This window comes from Erpetoichthys calabaricus, chromosome 4 (genome assembly GCF_900747795.2).
Source record: "Erpetoichthys calabaricus chromosome 4, fErpCal1.3, whole genome shotgun sequence".
Lineage (NCBI taxonomy): Eukaryota > Metazoa > Chordata > Cladistia > Polypteriformes > Polypteridae > Erpetoichthys > Erpetoichthys calabaricus.
In genome coordinates, this window is record NC_041397.2 from 300,847,434 (window position 1) to 300,872,162 (window position 24,729).

At 39.3% G+C, this 24,729-nt stretch overlaps 1 protein-coding gene across 3 annotated transcripts in view; it reads right to left on the reverse strand.

The window, feature by feature from the left end:
* Positions 1-18,460, reverse strand: part of LOC114641990 (small integral membrane protein 11-like) — a 51,344-nt gene extending 32,884 nt beyond the window's left edge. For all 3 annotated transcript variants that reach the window (XM_028790996.2, XM_028790995.2, XM_028790994.2), the window contains exons 1-2: positions 18,320-18,460; positions 5,510-5,699 (exon numbers count right to left, since the gene is read on the reverse strand). In XM_028790996.2, coding sequence (XP_028646829.1) covers positions 5,517-5,699; positions 18,320-18,334 — 198 coding nt within the window. In that variant the 5' untranslated portion in view covers positions 18,335-18,460 and the 3' untranslated portion in view covers positions 5,510-5,516. The remainder of the gene's footprint in view (positions 1-5,509; positions 5,700-18,319) is intronic.
* Positions 18,461-24,729: the final 6,269 nt, after the last annotated feature.

Here is a 24,729-nt window from a genome sequence, read left to right on the forward strand (position 1 = left end):
CCCTCCACAAGTTAAGGAAGTAAAAATAAAAAGGTATATATTTCTGTTTTATTTAAACCTTTTAAGTTCATATGCATAGCCCCATTTAGCTGTTTTAGTTTTTTTTTTTTCCTCTTTCTTCAGTAATATTTAATCTCCTTAAAGAAAAACAACATATGCATTTTACTTTTTACTGCGGTGGGTTGGCACCCTGCCCAGGATTGTTTCCTGCCTTGTGCCCTGTGTTGGCTGGGATTGGCTCCAGCAGACCCCCGTGACCCTGTGTTCGGATTCAGCGGGTTGGAAAATGGATGGATGGATGGATGTATCTCTTTAGTAATATTTTTGTGTAAAAGGATAACCAGTATTTAAACCTTTTATGTTACTTTATAAAGTTATTTTACACAATGTTGAAAAATTAATAAGAAAGCTACATATTTTGGCAGCTGCTGCTTTAATTTTCAATGAAATGAAAAAAGCTCTCCAAGAGAAAACCTCAATGAAGAAGAAACAGTTTGCACTATCTAAAAAGGAGAAACCCTCATATATAAAGGTTTGCTGCAGATGACTTAACTGAAAATAAATGAATAGTTCCTATGTGTATAATACATATTTATCTATTTTACTTATGCCTTTATTCCAGCAACTTGCAACATCTGAGGTATAATTTGTTACATTACTTTGGTTTTTTGCAGCACAGGCAGGTGAAGTGACTTCCTCAGGGTCACACAGTGGTGTCAGTACCAGGATTTGAACTGAAAAGCTCCGGGTTTGCTGAAATATTACTGAAGAAAGAAAAAAAAAAAAAAAGAAAATGGGCAAATGGGGCTATGCATACAAATGTCCATCCATCCATTATCCAACCCGCTATATCCTAAATACAGGAGCCAATCCCTGCCAACACAGGGCACAAGGCAGGAAACAAACCCCGGGCAAGGTGCCAGCCCACCGCAGGGCGCACACACCCACACACCACGGACAATTTAGAATCGCAAATGCACCTAACCTGCATGTCTTTGGACTGTGGGAGGAAACCGGAGTACCCGGAGGAAACCCAGACAGACACGGGGAGAACATTCAAACTCCAAGCAGGGAAGCGAACCCGGGTCTCCTAACTGGCACCTTTCACTGCGCCACCATACCGCCCGCATACAAACTTAAAAGGTTTAAATAAAACACATATATACCTTTATTTTTACTTCCTTAACTTGTGGAGGGTGTATCCTGTAGCAAAGCCCTAACTTTTTTCATGAAAGCCCCTTTCAGTCAATAAGCCTTAAAAACAGGTGTAAAGCTAAACTTGCAGCACCGCTATTCAATTACACTTGCCTAACGCCTCTCCTAAGGGGAAATACTGTGGGATCTGGGCATCCGTCAAAGCACCAATCACAGGCCCGATTAGAAAGCGGGAAGCTGTGATTTGTCGTCTCCCTCCCATGTAACAATCACAGCCCGTGTTACAACGCACTATGTATGTATGTGTATATATATGTGTGGATGTGTATATGTATATACAGTATATATATATATATATATATATATATATATATATATATATATATATATATATATATATATATATATATATAATAATAATAATAAATTTTATTTATATATGTAGATGTGTATATGTAGATATGTATATGTATATATGTTTACATAACCTCTTTAACACACTACTTCTCCGCTGCGAAGCGCAGGTATTTTGCTAGTTCTAAATATAGTACATACTTGTAGTAAAAAGGCTAACATGGGGTCAGCTCAGAATAATCCTGTGTTAAATGCAAACTGCAGTTAGCCTACTGTGCTTTTTCTAAAAGTGTGTGACAGTTGGAAATAATTGGTACTTTCATACACTTTGGTGATTCAATTGTGCAGGCCACTTAAACCAGGTGTTTATATTACTTCTTTACATTATTTTACATGAACAAAAAAAAATATACTGAAACCATGGATCTGACTACACTTGATATGACCAGTAAAACAATATTAGCAAGACGTAGCAGGAGACACCTGATACAGTGGCTAAAAAAATCTCTCTATATATAATCTTCATTTGGATCTTGATCTTTGTTTGTCCGTGAATGAATTACAAGAAGAAGCACTAGATGGCAGTAGAGAGACAGCTAAAACATAGGCAATGCATTAACAATCTCCTCCAGGCTTATAGTACTGAAGACTGTAGTACTCCAGTCACACCTGAAAACACAGACATTCAAACTAAACAAATTGATGTGCTTTAAATTAACTAATCTTTATATATAATCTTCACTTGGATCTTGATCTTTGTTTGTCCGTGAATTCATGTTCCCCTGACACTGCCTTGGTTGTTACTTTTCTTTACAAACACTGTCGATACCATTCTGTGTGTTTAGATCTGGCGTCGACACCTGCTTCATTGTCGAGACTGTGGTTTTTTGTGTTTCTATCGACCGTCGTTGGCAGCACTTCATCCAAATCGAATGTTCACCCACTTCTTGGAGTCGGCAGTCAGAGTATATAAGTTGGACACACTTCTGTGTCTGGAGTTCAAGAAAGAAGCATTGGTTCTTCCTTACTCTTTGGATTGCCACAAAGCAACCTGCGAGATTGGAGAAAGGTTGAGAAGAGATTGTGAGAGGAAACAACAGCGTCGTGAAAACGAGACGGACTGTGAACGGAGAGAAGCAGAAATGCACCTCCACCACCACATAATTACTATTCGGACAGTGATTCCAAGTAAGCCGTTCCTATCGAATCAATGTCCAAGGGTTTTGTTTTGTAATTTTGTTTCCCTTATAAAAAATCATAATGCTGTGCGACGAAGGGCCCAGTTCATGACTGGCAGCCGCGTTTAAACAGGGAGCCCTTCACAGACAACTTTAACACGCGCAACGTATTTGGGTACACATGGCTAGTATATTTATACACACCCCTGCCAAAAATCACATTTTGCGTAATAAAAAAATGAAACCAACATAAATCCTGTAAGAACGCATTCCACCTTTATTGAAAAATTGCAATCTATACAAAGAAGTAGAAAACAAACCAGAAACTGTTTAGTGAAAAAAGGAACAAAACAAAAAAATCATATGTGTAAACTTTTTATATCTCTCTTTTTGTATCTCTACTGTTACTTTTTGTTAGGAGTATTACATTTAAAAAAAAAAAAAAAAAGGACTCCAAACTAAGTGCAGTCCCTACCTCTAACTTACTATCTGTCTCTGAGTGTAGGGCCACGGAAAACATGGACAGAATCAAGGAATTAACACTTAAAAAAATGGATTTTAGATTTAAAAAATGGAAAACTGCGGAATTTATAGACTGAAGGGGTGACTGTTACAAAACTTCCAAATAAAATAAGCGCTTGAATAATCTGTAGTTCTATCATTCAGATGCTATTTTCTAGTTTCTTGATTTTGAAACGAACACAATTCTTCATAGAAATCCAGTTGCGTCTCTATCGTCTGTATATGTGTTTCCTGTACGTTTTCTCGATAAAGGCACGCGAAATAGCTAGCTGCAAGAGACAGAAATATCGAAGCGAGTAGGATCAGATAAGTTCATGTTTTAGTTTTTTCGACATAGGTTAACTGCAAAATTGAGGGCACAACAATATCCCGGCGACTTTTATGAATCTGGACAACTTTTCTGCAAGTTTTGCCTGCATACCATAGACTGGACACGAAAAGATACTTGCAATGACCATGTCAAATCTAAAACCCATCTCGAAAACAAGGAGAAATTAAGATCAAAAAGTGTTCCCCTTCAGGTAACAACAGAGGAAAAAACAAAATCGTCACATGCAAGATGCCAGTTTGTGTCCATGCGAGTCAGACATAAAAAAAAAAATGACTAAGATGCATCCTTTCTTTATTAAGCATTGTAAACGGGGAGGCATGCTGCCAGAAAATGACAGCAGTCTTTGTCAAACTCATTTGCCCCATGTCTTTGAATAACACGTGGACAGCGTTCGTCGAAAGATTCGGGGCAAGAAAATATATGTTGTAGTTAATGAAACCACTGATAGCCGAGACCATAGTTCTCAGCACAATGACAGGCAAGAAACATTTGGCTGTATGGTAATTCTTTTATGTAGGCAGTTCTAATTGTACATGATGTATTTACTGTGAATTATTTAACTGATTAACTTATACAGGTGTTCAACCGGTATTAACATTCTTTGCAATAAAAAAAAAAAAAAAAAAAAAAAAAAAAGTTATTAGTGAATGGCACTGGTTGTTAACGGGTTCCCTTTTAAAGATTAACAACGATGTTTCAGAATTTAACAAAATGTTTTGCCTTGCGATGACAAGGCACACAAGGTCCATGTTTCACTTTTCCGTTATAAACTCGGCACCTACAAACCTGGGCAGAACAGTAGGCCTCTCCTCAGATGCAATGAGCCGTTAAAAGCGGGTCCCTCTCTTTTTTCTAAAAGTGAAGTTAACCTTCATCTCAGAAGGATGCATCAAACTAGTAACAGCTCTGATAATTCTGGAGGGCACTCTCTGTCCTACTGCAGTCTCAGCATACATCATGGAGAATCTGGGCTCCTACCTGATGAATGGAACTGCAAAATAAGGTACAGTTGTGCTAGTGTGCGGTTTCATTAAAAGGAATGTAAAGTGCCATTTCATTATTGTTTGTTTTGTTTGTAGCTGTTACTACTTTCTTACGGCAGAAAAAAAAAAAAAAAAATCCCGAATCAAGGAAAAATTAAACGGTGAAACCCGAAAATCAAAAAAATAAAATAATTTATGAAAAAATAAAACGGATTCAGGGCGGCACGGTGGCATATTGGTAGCGCTGCTGCCTTGCAGTAAGGAGACCTGAGTTCGCTTTCTGGGTCCTCCCTGCGCGGAGTTTGCATGTTCTTCCCGTGTCTGATTGGGTTTCCTCCAGGCGCTCCGGTTACCTCCCACAGTCCAAAGACATGCAGGTTAGGTGTATTGGCGATCCTAAATTGTCCCTAGTGTGTGTGCTTGGTGGGTGTGTATGTCTGTGTGCCATGTGGTGGGCTGGCACCCTGCCTGGGGTTTGTTTCCTGCCTTGCGCCCTGTGTTGGTTGGGATTGGCTCCAGCAGACGCCCGTGACCCTGTAGTTAGGATATAGCGGGTTGGATAATGGATGGATTCTATAGGGCCCTATGAGTGTATCATTTAACCTGCTTGGTATTTGGGGGTGGGGGGCTAGGGGAACATTGGACTCCAACTTTAGAAATGCCTGTAAAGCGCCTTTGGATGGGGTCTGTCTGATATAATGACTTTCTAAAGCAAAGGATGTTTAGTTAAGCAATATTTACAAAACTAGGATACTCCTCTAAATAGATGTGGTTTGAAGTTTAAAAAGAGTATTCTAGTGTCTCTTAGACTTGTAAGTATAGGTTTGCACAATGTTATAGATCAATACATTTAGAAACACTGCTCATCTGTTGCTCCTCCACAAAATCCTCCTTCCCTGATGGAGCCAATTTTACTTATTGAACCTGTCACAGATATACCAGTTATTTAACTTATTTCTCTTGTATTAACAAAGAGGTTGAAGTACCCTGTTTTCAGTCGTCTTTCTTGCACTCCTCGGTTAGGTTGGATTCTGCCTTCCTCTTCAGTTCCTGCTGCCGCTTTAGCGCTGCTTCTGCCTTTTTGCTTTGATAAATCTTTGTACCAGCAAAAGCCAAGCAAAGGAGAAGAGTTTTTGCTGCTAGAATATAAAGCAGCACAGGGAAATTATCCAGGACCTGCAGAAACAAAAAAAAAAAAAAACAAAATCCATCTGCTTCATGGCAGGCCTTACATTTACTATTTCCAAACCATCTTATTAACTGTTGTTGATACGTCATTAACTAAATAATTGAATAAGCTTGTAACGGCCGACCCCTTACCCAGCCGGCAGCTACACTATCAAGACCTGTGGCCTGGATAAATTCCTGAGATGAATCTACACATAACAAGCTGTACCTCTAACAAATAATATTTTCCCCTCAATCGACGGTTTAAACACAAGCACACAAAAGCAGGTATGTCAAATAAGTGAATAAATATATTAAATGGAACACAATAACAAAACACTACTGCACCTTCCCCACGTAGAAAAAAAAAAAATATTATATATATATATATATATATATTAGTGCATCCAGAAAGTATTCACAGCGCATCACTTTTTCCACATTTTGTTACGTTACAGCCTTATTCCAAAATGGATTAAATTCATTTTTTTCCTCAAAATTCTACACACAAACAAACGGAAATTATTACTTGGTGAAATAACAGAACAGCAAAAAGAGATCAAATATATGGACATAGGCGATATATCAGAAGTATGTAGATATTGTAAGGCTTTAAAGTTTAAGTCCAACAATTAAAGCAATGACAAGTTTAATTTCAAAGAAACCACAATTCGGTCAGGTGTATATTTATGATCACGGAGAAGCGATGCAACATAGACTTGAAAAAGTATGTAACAATCCCATGAAAATAATCTCTTTAAAATGCATATCCGGTTAACCAGACTTTGCTATCCACATTTTCTTTTACGCTTTTCTCTACTGGTATTACTATTCATGTAATAAATACCACTCGGCTTTCAACTTTCTATACTTTGATTGAAGTAATAAGGTAAATTTCTTTGAGCACCTGGAGCAGTGAGGAAGTGCCAAATGATCCAAGCTGCAAGGTTTATCGAGCTGCGGACGAAGAACTCTGTCCAGTAATGAACAGTGTGTTAAAGTAAAACATTCACTGGTTGATAAATGGCCTATAGCCAGGGATGTTGAGCCTTTGCATGTCTGAATATATTCTTGGAGATCAAAAGGTAATATTTAGGTCTGATATATATCTAAGATCTCGCACATTGTAAACTTAAGCATATTAGCCATATATATCTTCTTGATAAACATCTTATTAACATTTGATAGATTTGTGGATCAGGGTTTGTACAGTATGTGTTTGTGTGCTTCATACAGTACAAGTTTAGGTAAGAAACAAGCACTGCATAATTAAGATGGTAAAACATATTTACAATTACACCTCAAGAATTAGGAAGGTCTTGCTTCTGCAGTAAAAAATAACTGTAAATAGAACAAATGCAGAAGTTAACTGACTCAAAACTGTAAGTTCGTGTTTATTTACAATTAAGCTGTATTTAACTACCAATATCACTTATGTATATTGTCAGACGATTTAATATTTTTTGTTAGACAAATGAAGAAAACTACAATTTTTAAATTACGTTTTGCTTCAGACAGGTATATTACAGAATGACTTAAACAACATGACAATATGTAATTTTTATTTTATGCCATATTTACTACGGATAAATATTTTCTGTACATTTTTATTACACTAAAATAAAATTCATACTTTTATGGTCAGTGAACAATAATCCTACATAATTTAGTTTTGCCTATAAAAATGAACAGGTAACAAACACCTCAGGTGTGTAGTTTAATTTTAAAAATAAAGTTAGAACCTTAATATAACACAAGGCTTCTATGCATCTGGTTATGCAGGAGCTTAGTGTAAAAAGTTTTTTTAAAGGGGCCTAAAACAAAAAATCATAATCAGTATGATTAGGTTAAGGTCTCTTGCAGGCTGCCAACAGGTTTTCATCCAGAATATCCATTAATTTGCTGCATTCATTTCACAAGTCCTCCAGAAGCATCCCCATGGCATGATGCTGTCGCCATCGTATTTCACAGTGTGGTAGTATGTGTTTCATCATGTTCAAACATGGCATTTAGCCTGATGGCCAAACATGGCATTTAGCCTGATGGCCAAACATGGCATTTAGCCTGATGGCCAAAAAGCTCAAGTTAGGACTCATCAGACCAGAGAAACTTTTCCCAACTGACTTCGGACTCTCTCGTGCGCCTTCTGACAAACTCTACACGAGATGTAATGTTTGTTTTTCCTCTTTATCATTAGACATACTGTATATAAACAAAATACCTGTGTAATTATTATATATACAATATATATATATATACACACACATACATATACACACACACAGAGACACAGATGGAGCAGTATGCTCTGCTCTCACCCAACCACAGTCACTAGATGGCGCTTGCATGCAGCTCAGTTCTCACTACAAAAGACGGGTGTATTTGGGTGTATGGAGCAGTCTGCTCAGCTCACCACCAACCACAGCCACAGGAGTAGGTGTGAATTTTACAGAAGATGTAGAAGCTTCTACAAGTGTGACTTGCATTTCGATAGATCGATAGATAGATCGATAGATCGATACTTTATTAATCCCAATGGGAAATTCACATTCTTCAGCAGCAGCATACTGATACAATAAATAATATTAAAGAATGATAATAATGCACGTGAAAAACAGACAATAACTATGTATAATGTTAAATGTTAACGTTTACCCCCCCGGATGGAATTAAACAGTCGCATAGTTTGGGGGAGGAACGATCTCCTCAATCTGTCTGTGGAGCAGGACAGTGACAGCAGTCTGTCGCTGAAGCTGCTCTTCTGTCTGGAGATGATACTATTAAGTGGATGCAGTGGATTCTCCATAATTGATAGGAGCCTGCTGAGCGCCCTTCGCTCTGCCACAGATGTTAAACTGTCCAGCTCCATGCCAACAATAGAGCTTGCCTTCCTCACTAGTTTGTCCAGACGTGAGGCGTCTTTCCTCTTAATGCTGCCTCCCCAGCACACCACTGCGTAGAAGAGGGCGCTCGCCACAACTGTTTGATAGAACATCTGCAGCATCTTATTGCAGATGTTGAAGGATGCCAGCCTTCTAAGGTAGTATAACCGGCTCTGTCCTTTCTTGCACAGCGCATCAGTATTGGCAGTCCAGTCTAATTTATCATCCAGCTGCACTCCCAGATATTTATAGGTCTGCACCATCTGCACACAGTCACCTTTGATGATCACTGGGTCTATGAGGGGTCTGGGCCTCCTAAAATCCACCACCAGCTCTTTGGTTTTGCTGGTGTTCAGGTGTAGGTGGTTTGAGTCGCACCATTTAACAAAGTCATTGATTAGGTCCCTATACTCCTCCTCCAGCCCATTCCTGATGCAGCCCACGATAGCAGTGTCATCAGCGAACTTTTGCACATGGCAGGACTCCGAGTTGTATTGGAAGTCCGATGTATATAGGCTGAACAGGACTGGAGAAAGTACAGTCCCCTGTGGCGCTCCCGTGTTGCTGACCACAATGTCAGACATGCAGTTCCCAAGACGCACATACTGAGGTCTGTCTTTAAGATAGTCCACGATCCATGCCACTAGATAGTGCATGCATGTACCTTTTCATTTTGTTCGGCACTTGCATGCACTTCACTTCTCATTCAATCTAAGCAGACAAATTCAGCTTTGTGGTACGTGAACGTTGACACAACGAGCTACCATATGTTTGCCTGAGACAGGTTCCAGCCTGTCCCTCTCAATTTGTGCACTCGACTACACGTTCGTCTCGGACAAGATACGACCTGTCCCGGCCCACTCAGCTGACACCTCTTCCAAGTTCACCAATATAGTAAACCTGCTAGGGAGTCTTTGAATTGTTTTTGTTCCAAAGACCATACGCAGCTAGTTCTCCCATAAATCTGTGACTGGTGAAGAACTGGACCAGTCGGACTGTGTTGTCTGCACAGTCTCTCCAGTCTTAGCCACTTCACTTTTCAACTCCTTCAGAGTTCTCACAGATCTTTTGGCACCCTCACTGTTTTACTTCTTCCACCATCACTCAGGTTTTGTAAATGGCCTGGCAATGCTAGATGCACAGCTATGCTGTTCGCTTTCCACTTTATCTCAGATATTTTCTTGACTTCATTCTCTGACTTATGCTTTTCAGTCACCTTTTCATGGAGTTGCTGCAAGCTGTCTTTTGTTTTCATTGTGTAGGTAAGGCCACAACACTGACTCACTAAAAGTTGTTCCTTTCAGAGAAAGGAGCATTTTATACTACAATCAATTGAAACCCCTTGACTATAGGCAGCTAATCTCTGTTTAACTAATTATGTGAAACATACTGGTTGCATCAGAGATGCTTTAAGTGTCACATTAAAAAGGGTGAATACAATCAATTAAGTGTTTCTCATTTATAATTAACAGACCACTTGCCAGAGATCTGTTTTCACTTTGACATTAATGTCATTTTCTCTTGATCAGTAACAAAAAAGAGGAATTAAATTCACTGTGACTCAGATTCAATAAAATGTGGAAAACTTCCAAAAGAGGAATACTTTTTATAGACACCGTGGGCTGATCATGGAAGTGATGTGTGAAAACAAACATAAAAGTGAAAAACTGGAAGTATATGATATAAACAATAGTGTGTGGAAAAACAAAAGAACTGCTCGTTTACATTCAAATAAGATTTGTTTGTAATATATATGAATAGTGAAATCCAATCTGACAGTCTTTGTTTACACAATTAAATTGCAAAAAGATAAGTTACCCTCGGGGATGAACAAAGTATATGCAATTAAAAAAATATATATATTGTCCCAAAAATAGAATTTGGTCAGCAAGAAGAGTTTTTGCAGAGAGACCAAGACTTCTATTTAAAAAATGCAGCTGAGGAAAACTCAGCAATCAAATATAACTTTGTAATCTATACATATTAATAAAAGGCAAAGCCCTCACTGACTCACTGATCACTAATTCTCGAACTTCCCGTGTAGGTGGAAGGCGGAAATTTGGCAGGCTCATTCCTTACAGCTTACTTACAAAAGTTAGGCAGGTTTCATTTCGAAATTCTACGCGTAATAGTCATAACTGGAACATATTTTTTGTCCATATACTGTAATGGAGGAGGCGGAGTCACGTATCGCGTCATCATGCCTCCTACGTAATCACGTGAACTAAAAACAAGGAAGAGATTTACAGCATGAGTCAAACGCGGGAACGAAGGTAAATGACGTTAATTTTTGACTGTCTTTTAATATTGTGTAAGCATACATATTAACACATGTGCAATTAAACGTGTGCATTTACGGGGTGATTTCTCAGGCTTAAAAGCTCACCTTTTATCAAACACGGGAACAAAGGTAACTGACGTTGTTCACTGTCTTTTAATACTGTGTAACCATACATATTAACACATGTGCAATTAAACGTGTGCATTTACGGGGTGATTTCTCAGGCTTAAAAGCTCGCCTTTTACTAAAAAGGTAAATGCAAAACTATTTTCAATCATTCTGTGATCTGCTTCTCACAACTGAAGGCACCGTGGCTGATGTTACGTCACTTGCTGTCCAACCATAAGCGTTACCTAGTAGGTAACCGGACACTCACTTCACTCCCTTTCGGGAATCGAACCTCTGAGGTTTTCTTTTGTTCTTAATTAAAATTTAAAAGCAATACTTCACCGCTGCTAAGCCCCTCTAGCGCTGACGTCCCAGGTTCGATTACCGTAAGCAAGTGCAGTGAGTGAGTAATTACATTCACGGCATTCGTAGTCTGATTCACAATCTGATTGTATGGGTGGTTAGCTACCAGGTAACGCTTATACTTGGCCACCAAGTCAGGTCGAAGTGATCACTCGAGTAAAGGCAGCTTCACAAAAAAACTGATCCTTAACAAACTGTTATTAGTATATTTTCCCTCAATTTAAAAACGTTTTATTTTCTTCTTAATAAAAATTTAAAAGCGGTACTTCGCCGGTGCGAAGCGCGTGGATTTGAGCGACTGACTCATACAGACATATTCATGAGTGCAGGTACTTCGGAAAGAAAACACCGTGTAAACCTAAAGTTTAAATTAACTTCACAGACCTACAAAAGGTTGCCATTCATTTGAGGCAAGATTGCTTTTCTTCTATACGTTGCATTCTCAAGAGTGTGCTTGCACGGCTTCAGATATATACAGTGGTGTGAAAAACTATTTGCCCCCTTCCTGATTTCTTATTCTTTTGCATGTTTGTCACACAAAATGTTTCTGATCATCAAACACATTTAACCATTAGTCAAATATAACACAAGTAAACACAAAATACAGTTTGTAAATGGTGGTTTTTATTATTTAGGGAGAAAAAAAAATCCAAACCTACATGGCCCTGTGTGAAAAAGTAATTGCCCCCTGAACCTAATAACTGGTTGGGCCACCCTTAGCAGCAATAACTGCAATCAAGCGTTTGCAATAACTTGCAATGAGTCTTTTACAGCGCTCTGGAGGAATTTTGGCCCACTCATCTTTGCAAAATTGTTGTAATTCAGCTTTATTTGAGGGTTTTCTAGCATGAACCGCCTTTTTAAGGTCATGCCATAGCATCTCAATTGGATTCAGGTCAGGACTTTGACTAGGCCACTCCAAAGTCTTCATTTTGTTTTTCTTCAGCCATTCAAAGGTGGATTTGCTAGTGTGTTTTGGGTCATTGTCCTGTTGCAGCACCCAAGATCGCTTCAGCTTGAGTTGACGAACAGATGGCCGGACATTCTCCTTCAGGATTTTTTGGTAGACAGTAGAATTCATGGTTCCATCTATCACAGCAAGCCTTCCAGGTCCTGAAGCAGCAAAACAACCCCAGACCATCACACTACCACCACCATATTTTACTGTTGGTATGATGTTCTTTTTCTGAAATGCTGTGTTCCTTTTACGCCAGATGTAACGGGACATTTGCCTTCCAAAAAGTTCAACTTTTGACTCATCAGTCCACAAGGTATTTTCCCAAAAGTCTTGGCAATCATTGAGATGTTTCTTAGCAAAATTGAGACGAGCCCTAATGTTCTTTTTGCTTAACAGTGGTTTGCGTCTTGGAAATCTGCCATGCAGGCCGTTTTTGCCCAGTCTCTTTCTTATGGTGGAGTCGTGAACACTGACCTTAATTGAGGCAAGTGAGGCCTGCAGTTCTTTAGACGTTGTCCTGGGGTCTTTTGTGACCTCTCGGATGAGTCGTCTCTGCGCTCTTGGGGTAATTTTGGTTGGCCAGCCACTCCTGGGAAGGTTCACCACTGTTCCATGTTTTTGCCATTTGTGGATAATGGCTCTCACTGTGGTTCGCTGGAGTCCCAAAGCTTTAGAAATGGCTTTATAACCTTTACCAGACTGATAGATCTCAATTACTTCTGTTCTCATTTGTTCCTGAATTTCTTTGGATCTTGGCATGATGTCTAGCTTTTGAGGTGCTTTTGGTCTACTTCTCTGTGTCAGGCAGCTCCTATTTAAGTGATTTCTTGATTGAAACAGGTGTGGCAGTAATCAGGCCTGGGGGTGGCTACGGAAATTGAACTCAGGTGTGATACACCACAGTTTGGTTATTTTTTAACAAGGGGGCAATTACTTTTCACACAGGGCCATGTAGGTTTGGATTTTTTTTCTCCCTAAATAATAAACACCATCATTTAAAAACTGCATTTTGTGTTTACTTGTGTTATATTTGACTAATGGTTAAATGTGTTTGATGATCAGAAACATTTTGTGTGACAAACATGCAAAAGAATAAGAAATCAGGAAGGGGGCAAATAGTTTTTCACACCACTGTATGTATATCTATATATATATATATATATATATATATATATATATATATATATATATATATATATATATATGTAGATATGTAAATTTGTATATGTATATATGTTTATGTAGATGTGTATATGTGTATATACGTATGTATATGTAGATATGTGTATATATATGTTTATGTGTGTGTGTGTGTATATTATATATATAAAACACAGCAACACTCATAACAATGACAACACAATTACATTGACAATCATGTTACATTATTTTTAAAATGTTTCCTTTTTTTTTTCATAACCTCTTTAACACACTACTTCTCCGCTGCGAAGCGTGGGTATTTTGCTAGTAATAAATAAAACACAGTAATGAACTTAACACATAACCAAAATTAAGACTGAGCTGGCAATCAGCAAGAAGGAGACATGTCCAGTCCACAGATTAAGCCTGAGGGTGTCGTGAAAGCAAAATTTCTTTAAAAGGGAATGAGGATTTGAGCCAGGTGCTTATCTCTAGAAAACCAAAACTAGTGACATAAGAGCAACAACTGGAATTGTGAATGTAGTGGATGCATTCTGAATAAACCAATACACTTTATAAACTACCATATTACTAAATATACCTATCATACTTGACTGTGCGGCCTTTTACGTTGTGGAATCATCTCACCATTTACCTTATGTTATTTATATTAAGATTAAGATGTTTAAACTGAGCCACCAGAGTATACGCAAACACAGGGGGAAAAACAAAATTAAAAAAAAAAAAATTCAGGAGTGGTCTTGCCTCAACTGTTTCGTATAATCATATATTATATCAAACAATTATAAAAATGAAATAAATCAGACTCTGCAGCAGCATGAATAAAATGTAAAGTACAACTTTCAATTAACGGAAATAGCTCAAAAAAGTTGATAGAAATCTATGTTTTGTACCTAATACTTATATGCAAAATTTGGTTGACTCAAGTGAAAGCGTACTCAGGTTATTGTGATTACATACATACAGACATAAATTTCAAAAATGGTATTTTCTGACTCAGGGAAGTGTAAAACGTCAACAATCATCAAAATCTCGACATTGAATCTGTGGACGATTATAGTACTTTACTTATACAAGAAAGTAAAAGTATAAAGGCAAAATTTCATATAAATGTTACCAAAAAACTTCTTTCCCTCAGAGGAGTGCACACCAAGGAATGAAGTTAAAAAAAGCACCTCTGCGACCTTTAAATCAAAGTTTAACATTTTTAATACATTACATCAGGGATCTGCAATGTCAGTCCTAGAATGCCATAGTGACTACAAGTTTTTGTTCCAACTGGAATTAGAAGCTAATCCTTGCCAATAACAAATCTTATTTAACTTTGTCAATAGGCTTTTCATTCTGCCATGTCAGGTCATTCATGTATCAGGTTTTTTTTTTTCCCCCCTTTCCCCAAGAATATCATCCAAATGATTTGAAGCCTGAAGCAAAAGTGTAATTCTCCATATTTCTCTATTTTTCTCCCCAATTTCTTTCAACATATTTTATTAAATCAGATCATTCATAATGAATACACAGAGGTCTTAAAGGAAATTAGTTAAATGAGGCACTGCTGGTTTCTTTGTCATTTGTATATTATTGGTAAATCGGGAGCAATTAACAGTGAATGTAGCTTCTTAAGCCTAAAATAAGCAAATAAGGGTGGGCAATCTTAACAATCAATGTTTTACATCAATTAACAATAATTGACATCTTGTTAAGATATTTAGTTGGAACAGCCACCTGTGCTAAGCTCAGTTGATTGGACATGATTTGGAAAGGCACACACCTGTCTATATAAGGTCCAACAGTTGACAGCTCATGTCAGAGCACAAACCAAGCATGACGTCAAAGGAATTGTCTGTAGACCTCTGAGACAGGATTTTCTTGAGGCACAAATCTGGGGAAGGTTACAGAAAAATTTCTGCTGCTTTGAAGGTCCCAATAAGCACAGTGGCCTCCATCATCCGTTAAGTGGAAAAAGTTTGAAACCACCAGGACTCTTTCTAGAGCTGGCCGGCCATCTAAACTGAGCGATCAGGGGAGAAGAGCCTTAGTCAGGGAGCTGACCAAGAACCCGATGGTCACTCTGTCAGAGCTCCAGAGGTCCTCTGTGGGGAGAGAACCTTCCAGAAGGACAACCATCTCTGCAGCAATCCACCAATCAGGCCTGTATGGTAGAGTGGCCAGACGGAAGCCACTCCTTAGTAAAAGGCACATGGCAGCCCGCCTGGAGTTTGCCAAAAGACATCTGAAGGACTCTCAGACCATGAGAAAGAAAATTCTCTGGTCTGATGAGACAAAGATTGAACTCTTTGGTGTGAATGCAAGGCGCCACGTTTGGAGGAAACCAGGCACCGCTCATCACCAGGCCAATACCATCCCTACAGTGAAGCATGGTGGTGGCAGCATCATGCTGTGGGGATGTTTTTCAGCGGCAGGAACTGGGAGACTAGTCAGGATAAAGGGAAAGATGACTGCAGCAATGTACAGAGACATCCTGGATGAAAACCTGCTCCAGAGCGCTCTTGACCTCAGACTGGGGCGACGGTTCATCTTTCAGCAGGACAACGACCCTAAGCACACAGCCAAGATATCAAAGGAGTGTCTTCAGGACAACTCTGTGAATGTCCTTGAGTGGCCCAGCCAGAGCCCAGACTTGAATCCGATTGAACATCTCTGGAGAGATCTTAAAATGGCTGTGCACCGACGCTTCCCATCCAACCTGATGGAGCTTGAGAGGTGCTGCAAAGAGGAATGGGCGAAACTGGCCAAGGATAGGTGTGCCAAGCTTGTGGCATCATATTCAAAAAGACTTGAGGCTGTAATTGCTGCCAAAGGTGCATCGACAAAGTATTGAGCAAAGGCTGTGAATACTTATGGACATGGGATTTCTCAGTTTTTTTATTTTTAATAAATTTGCAAAAACCTCAAGTAAACTTTTTTCACGTTGTCATTATGGGGTGTTGTGTGTAGAATTCTGAGGAAAAAAATGAATTTAATCCATTTTGGAATAAGGCTGTAACATAACAAAATGTGGAAAAAGTGATGTGATGTGCTGTGCATACTTTCCGGATGCACTGTACTAACCGATTCAAAAGTCATCATCGACTCTATGCTAGTCTGAACACATTTAGAACTTTCAGCATTCTCTCATAAGTAATCTTTGATTATTTCTTGTGAGCAAATGGTGCTCCTTGTAAATCAATCAGTCCTTGAGGTTTTTGTAAAATTAAGCTGCGGAAAAGACTCATCACACCAGTTAATAAAATCATCTATCACTAGAAAAGGGCTTATACTGTACTCCAGTTCCAGTCTGTGTATTTTTGTATATTGCCACTCACTGAGTGAAGGCCCAAAGCACTGTAAACAACCTCATTAAATCAATTTCAGCAAATTATAAAATAAACATATTATAAAGACGGTGGCGCAGTGGTAGTGCTGCTGCCTCGCAGTAAGGAGACCCGAGTTCACTTCCTGGGTCCTCCCTGCGTGGAGTTTGCATGTTCTCCCAGTGTCTGTGTCTGCATGGGTTTCCTCCCACAGTCCAAAGACATGCAGATTAGGTGCATCGGTGATCCTAAATTGTCCCTAGTGTGTGCTTGGTGTGTAGGTGTGCCCTGCAGTGGGCTGGCGCCCTGCCCAGGAATTTCTTCCTGCCTTGCGCCCTGCGTGGCTGGGATTGGCTCCAGCAGACCCCCATGACCCTACGTTAGGATATAGCAGGTTGGAAGATGAATACTCTCTTCATAATCTCAGTCAGTCATTTCATTTGACCCACATTAAATAATTCTGTAAGCTTTTACAGTCAAGGTTAACAAAAACACTACAAAGCTATCATACCCCCAAACGTATGCATTTCATTTATACCGAGGTCAGAAACTAATGTTTCAACATAATTAGTTTGCTTTAGGCCTTATGTTGAGACAGCAATCCTAAATGTCAGACCCTTTTTGACACTTGCTGCCACATGGCAGCATCAGGGTTTGGAGGAGTTACAGCGGGCCACTTGTGTTAAAGGACATCATAAACGACAGCTGGTGAGCCTGCTCATTTAATAAAACCTCACGGTTCCAAAACATCTAAAAACAGTTGTCTCACAGAAAACAGATGGGACCCACTGGAGAAGTTGTTTCCATAATGTTTGAGACAGCTGACAATAAGCAATCCTATTACTTTTACCTGCTCTGTACCAAAAAGAGCATTTAAAAAGGCTTCTCACAACTCTCCCTATATTTGCTGGCTATGTGCGTCACTTTAAAATGTTTGTGTCAAAAGAGAAAAAAAAAAAAACAACAACAAACTTCTTGTCACTTGTTGGGGTGCCAGTTAAAAAATCCTTTACACACACAAAAAAAAAATAATAATAATGTATATATATTCAGCATGCAAGAAAAGTGCTTTAAGTGGGAAAGGCACTATATAAATAAACTGTATTATTATTAAATGTATTATTAAATAAACATAGTATCAGACCTCCTTAATTTAAACGTTGGGTGACTGGAAAGAGGGTGTTTATTTTAATTGCCTGCCAATTACTTTCCCAAAAGATTATTTTTTTAAGCCGTGAAATGTAATACCCTTTTGATCTAAAGGGATAAATCTCCACTAGCTAGAGAACTAAAGACTATTTGTTTGGTTATATATTCCTGTGCAAAACTGACGGTAAACGCATGAGATACTAATAATATTCCTGACACAGTAGAAGATGCAATGGCTGCAGGTGCAGATGATAGCCGATAAATACGTAATACAAACGCATACACGTATGTAAAACAAAATAGTTTATCAACCAGGAAGGTTCGCTAGAATATACTTAATGCTGCAAAAATCTTGTCCATGCTGCAAAGAAATGAAACAAAAATGCCAGACATTTGTCCAGTTTACCGCTTACCTTCCAGTTGATCATGTCGCTCTCGTGCTGTGCTGTGACGTCACGTAAGAAATCGTCTTGCGTCGTAAGCACCCGGCTACCTAACTGATTCTAATAGAACTTTTAGGATGGGACTTTCTTTTGACTGGGTGTAGGTCAACAAATAAGAAGAAAGACCTGCCCCCAGTTCATATTAAAAAAGTTAACGCCTTCTGATCGCCGCTTAATTGACGCAATGATTGGATATCATAGTACGAATGGCTTGTTTGGTAACCAATCCTTTTCAAGCACACGGAAGACTCGTTCCCACCAAGTGTCTCATACATCAAGTTCCGTGCTAGAATGTCCTACCGATTTTGGGAAAGTTCCGTGTGAAATGGGATATCGCCCTGCGTATGGACAGAAGTTTCCAGAGCAAGTTGTTAAGAAAACCAAGAAAATTCTACGACAGGTGCAAAACTCAAAAATAGACATGATCGTTTACCGTGTGTGGCTGTTTTTTTTTTAGAAACATGGATTAGTAGTAACTAATGCAGTTAAATATTGTGAAGGTGCTTTGCTTTTTAAACGTTATTTGTACATGCAGAATAAAAAGTTGTGCTCGCGTCTTTGCTTGATGTTCTGTATTACCTATATGTAGCGTTAAAATGAAGTATTTGCTGCTGTTTTTAAACTCGTGAAAAAAATATAATTATATAGAGAGAGTAATGCATAACATCTAGACTATGGGGTGGAAACAATACAGTACTAAACAATCTTTACATCTTGATTAAATTAAGAAAAAAAGGATCGTTTTCATGTAAGTCGATTGGTATTCTCGTGTCAGTTACGCTGTGCAAAATCTCACGAAAATAACAACGCATGACATTAATTTATGTGTTATGTGAATTAAACGTGTGGTACAGTTGTTTTCATTTTATTCGATGAATCTCCTTTTTTAATGTGCCTCTATTTTTTGATTGCTTGCCTTACATTCTGTAGAAACGACACCCACAGTCCGATTTCGGAACTAACTTTACTGTCGCCTGCAAGCATCCGCGACTGCATGGTTTGAGTTCAAGTCTCCTTTTCTGTCAGAAGTAAAATAACATTCTTTTACTTTTTATTATTGTTATTTACCGCTAGCATTTTTCTTACCGACTAGTGAAAGCAGTCACAACAGACTTCATAAACGTGTGGAATGAATATAATATTTTTTATATTACATGCACAGTACAGCATTCAAACAACTGACTAGGTAAATAGCATCGATTTTCTCATTCCAATGGCACCCGTCAGGGAGTGGGATATATTAGGCAGCAAGGGAACAGTCAGTTCTTGAAGGTGATGTGTTGGACGCCAAAATAAAATTGGCAAATGTAAGGATTTGAGCGATTTTGATGGCTAGACAGCTGGGTCAGAGATCTCCAAAATGTAGTCCCCTGTGATTTCCGCGATGACCCAAATGGAATCACGGAATTAACTCTTAAAAACGGGTTTTAGATTTAAAAACGGAAATGTGCGGAATTTAGAGAGTGAAGGGGTGACTTTTACAAAATTTCCCAATAAATTAAACGGTTGAATAATCTGAATGTTCTATCATTCAGATACTATTTTCTAGTGTGTTGTTTTTGAAGCGAATGCAATTCTTCGTAGAAATCCAGTCGTGTCTATGTGTTTGTGCGCGTATATCTTGTATGTTTTCTCGTTAAAGGCACGCGAATTAGCTAACTGCACGAGACAGAAAAATCCAAGCGAGCAGGATCAGATACCCAAACTGGAAAATTGAGGGTACAACAATATCCTGGCGACTTTTACAAATCTGGACAACTTTTCTTCAAGTTTTGCCAGCATACCATAGACTGGACACGAAAAGATACTTGAAATGACCACATCAAATCTAAAACCCATCTCAAAAACAAGAAGAAATTAAGATTAAAAATTCTTCCCCATCAGGTAACAACAGAGGAAAAAACAAAATCGTCAGATGCAAGATGCCAGTTTGTGTCCATGCGAGTCAGACATACCGCTCGAAAAAAAAATGACGAAGATGCATCCTTTCTTTATTAAGCAGGGAGGCGTGCTGCCAGAAAATGATAGCAGTCTTTGTCAAACTCATTTCCCCCGTGTCTTTGAACAACATGTGGACGCCTTTCTTGAAAAATTGACTAAGATGCGACCTTTCTTTATTCTTCTTCTTCCGGCTGCGCCTGTTAGGCCGGATTTAAACTTCACGCGACTCATGCTGCAGCGGACAGTCCTGCTACGCAAGCGTTGTAGTGTTTATACTTGCGCGTGTACTTTGCGTAAATCTGGAGGAATCCACCAGGTGGCAGTGCGAGATATTATCACAGTGAGAGCAGGTTCGGCTTCGCTGTGTTGTGAATTGCCTGGAACACCCATTAAATTCCGATGACACCTTACCGCAATATCTCTGAAAAGGATGTTTAATGATTAAATCCAGGGATGTGTCCATTCCAGCAAGCATTGGGCACAAGTGAGAAACAATCCCTGGACGAGGCCTCAGCTCATCGCAAGGTGAATACAAGCACACACATATACTAGCGTCATTTTAGTGGCACCAAATCCCCAAAATCTGCATATCTTTGGAAAGAAACTGGAGCACACTGAGGAAACCCAGCAGGAAAACATGTAAACTCCAGGCAGGGAATATCAGCGACGTGACTCCCTGCAAAACAGCAGCGCTAACGCTCCGCCACTGTGTCACTCCCATGTGTGTAATTATTAACAGTATTCATTATTTAAACGAAATTACCGATTTATCTGTAAAATGTAATATACATACTTTAATGGTTTTCATCATGAAAGTGATATCAAGTATAAATCTTAAGGATTCTAAATGTGCAGAGAGTTAGAATATCATACATTTAATGTGTTCAGTGTGGCGATCTATTGCTGGCGATCCGCTGCTGTCAGGACCAGAGGAAGCCCTAGAAAAAAAGACTGGACAGAAGACGGTATGTGAGACTTTTAAAATGTATCGTGTCATTACGATCGGGAATATGCGACACTTGAATATAAAAGCACCACGAATACATCTATATGTCAGCATTTTGCTTCACCACATCGAACCATTCATCAAACATCGAAGCGAACACACCGATCTCATAGGATCCGCAAAGCGGCTTTCTGTCACATGTAGATAGTAAACAGAGACTCTGACGTCACATTTCAACTTTTAGCACACTGCGCTCCCCGACTTTTTGCTGGTACTGCAACTCGTGCACACATCACGTTAATTTCTGAGGGCCTGCTCAGAGGACGCATCAAATGAACGCTGGGAACGCGTGGCAGCCATTATGCGGGCGCGTACGCGTCCTGAGCGTGAAGTATAAACGAGCCCTTAGGGGTTGCCACAACGGATCATCTTCTTCCATATCTTTCTGTCCTCTGTATCTTGCTCTGTCACACCCATCACCTGCATGTCCTCTCTCACCTCTTAGGCCTTCCTCTTTCCCTCTTGCCTGACAGCTCTATCTTTAACATCCTTTTCCCAATATACCCAGCATCTCTCCTCTGCACATGTCTAGACCAACACAATCTCTCCTCTCTGACTTTGTCTCCAAACCGTCCAACTTGAGCTGACCCTCTAATGTACTCATTTGTAATCCTGTCCATCCTCATCACACCCAATGCAGATCTTAACATTTTTAACTCTGCCACCTCCAGCTCTGTCTTTCTTTATTAAGCATTGTAAACAAGGAGTCGCGCTGCCAGAAAATGACAGCAGTCTTTGTCAAACTCATTTGCCCCATGTCTTTGAACAACATATGAATGCCGTTCTTCGAAAGATTTGGGGCAAGAAAATGTATGTTGTAGTTGATGAAACCACTGATAGCCGCAGAGACCACACTGTTCTTATCATAGTGATAGGTGAGTAAACATTTGGCTGTATGGTAATTCTTTTATGCAGGCAGTTCTAATTGTACATAATGTATTTACTGTGAATCATTTAACCAATTAAATTATACAGGTATTTAACCCGTATTAACAGTCTTTCCTGTAGAAAAATGTTATTAGTGAATGGCACTGGTTGTTAACGGGTTCCCTTTTAAAAATTAACAACAATGTTTTGGGATTTAATAAATGTTTTGCCTCGCAGGGACGAGGCATGCCAGGTCCACATTTGACTCTTCCGTGATAAACTCGGGCACCTACAAACCTGGGCAGAAGAGCAGGCATCTCCTCAGATGCAACAAGCCCTTAAAAGCGGGTCACTCTTTCATTTTTTCTAAAAGTGAAGTTAACCTTCATCTCAGAAGAATGCATCAAACTAGTAACAGCTCTGACAATTCTGTAGGGTACTCACTGTCCTACTGCAGTCTCAGCATACAACATCATGGAAGTTCTGGGCTCCTACCTGATGAATGGAACTGCAAAATAAGGTTTAGTTGTGCTGGTGTGCTGTTTCATTAAAAGGAATGTAAAGTGCCAATTCATTCTTGTTTGTTTTGTTGTAGCTGTTACTACTTTCTTACAGTAAAAAAAAAAAAAAAGTAAAAATCCAAATCACAGAAAAATAAAACGGTGAAAACTGAAAATCGAAAAAAATAAAACAGAATTTGTGAAAAAATAAAATGCATTCCATAGGGCCCTAAAATGGCAGGTCTTAATCGAATAAGAGTGGTCCAAGGAAGGACTACCAGTGAAACAGCGACAGGCTCTAATGGGCACCCAGTGCTCAGTGATACACACTGGGAGCAAAGGCCATCCTGTCTGGTCAAATCCCACTACTGTAGCACAAATTGCTGAGCATGACAGAAAGGTGTTGGAGCACCCAGTGCATCACAACTTACTATGTATGGGGCTGCTTAGCTACAGACCAGTCAGAGTGCCCATGCTGACCCCGTCCACTGACAAAAGGGTCTACAGTAGGCATGTGTGGATCATGATCAGAAGTGCATCATGGAACAATGGAAGGAGGTGGCCTGGTCTGGTGAATCACATTTTCTTTTTTGATCGTGTGGATGAGCAGGTGAGTGTGTGCCATTTACCTGGGGAAGAGATGGCAGAAGAATGAACCATGGGAAAAGGACAAGTCAGTTGCTCTGGAGAATATTCTGCTGGAAAACCTCAGTTCCTGGCATTCATGTGGGTGTTACTTTGACATGTACCATAAAGACCACCTATACCCTTTTATGGCAGCAGTTTTCCTTCATAGTAGTGGCCTCGTTTAGCAGGATAATGTAACCTGCCACACTGAAAAAATTGGTCAGGACTGGTTTGAGGAGCATGTCAAAGAATTCAAATGATTGACTTGGCTTCTAGATTGCCCGGACCACAGGCTGATCGAGCATCTGTGGTATGTGCTGGAAAAACAAGTCCAATTCATGAAGGCCCCATCTTGTAACTTACAGGACTTAAAGGATCTGCTGATAACATCTGGGCACCAGATACCATAGGACACATTCAGAGGCTTTGTGTAGTTTATGCCTCAACAAGTAAGGGCTGTTTTGGTGGCACGAGGGAGACCTACACAGTATTAGGCAGATGGTTTTAATGTGGCTAATTAGTGTATGTATTGTAAGAGTTGAATTTCAACCCTGGGCCAGTGGTCCTTCTGAGGCTGAAGCTGTTATTTTATTATTCACTATGATAAATGCAGTTTTAGTTCTCTCTCTCTCTCTCTCTCTCTCTCTCTCTCTCTCTCTATATATATATATATATATATATATATATATATATATTTGCAGCTGGAGATCCACAAAGGGAGAAAAATGAATCATGTATCATAAAGTAGTTTTTATTCCTGAGCTTTCAACCCCTGCAAGGGGTCTTCATCAGAGGATAATGCTTAGACTTACAAGGATCAAAGACAATATATAGCAAAAAATTACGTGTGGGGGGAGGTGGAGGTATTGGGTGCACAGTTTATTTATTATGAACATGTTCTTCTTAAGTTTGTATATGCTGGATTTATGTCCAAATGTCTGTTGATGGCGTTCTCATTTGATAGCCAAGATTCGGCCAGCTCTCTGGCACTTTTAGTACTGGCCTTAAATTTTACTTGTACATTTGTCCCAGTTAAATGTATGTCCTGTTGATTTAGTATGCGTGTAGATCAGTGATCGTGAGTCCTTTCTTCTGACGGCGTTGCGATGTTCCTGTATACATGTTGCAATTCTTTTTGAAGTTTGTCCTATGTATACCGTTGAGGAAGAACTGCATGGAATGCTATAAACTGCGTTTCATGTTTCTGTTGTCGATTTTTTGTTTGTAGCATTAAAGAGGACTGTGCGCAAATTATTCGTGGGTTTGTGTGCTATTCTGACGCCAGACTTGGCCAGGATGCGTGCTGCACCTTCAGACACCTTGTGGTGATAAGGGAGTGAGTGCCATGTGGGGTGGGGGGTCTAATTGAAGTCGATTGTTTGCTGAGTTTTTTGGCATTTTCTGTGTAAGCTACGATTAATGAATGTTTTTGAGTATCT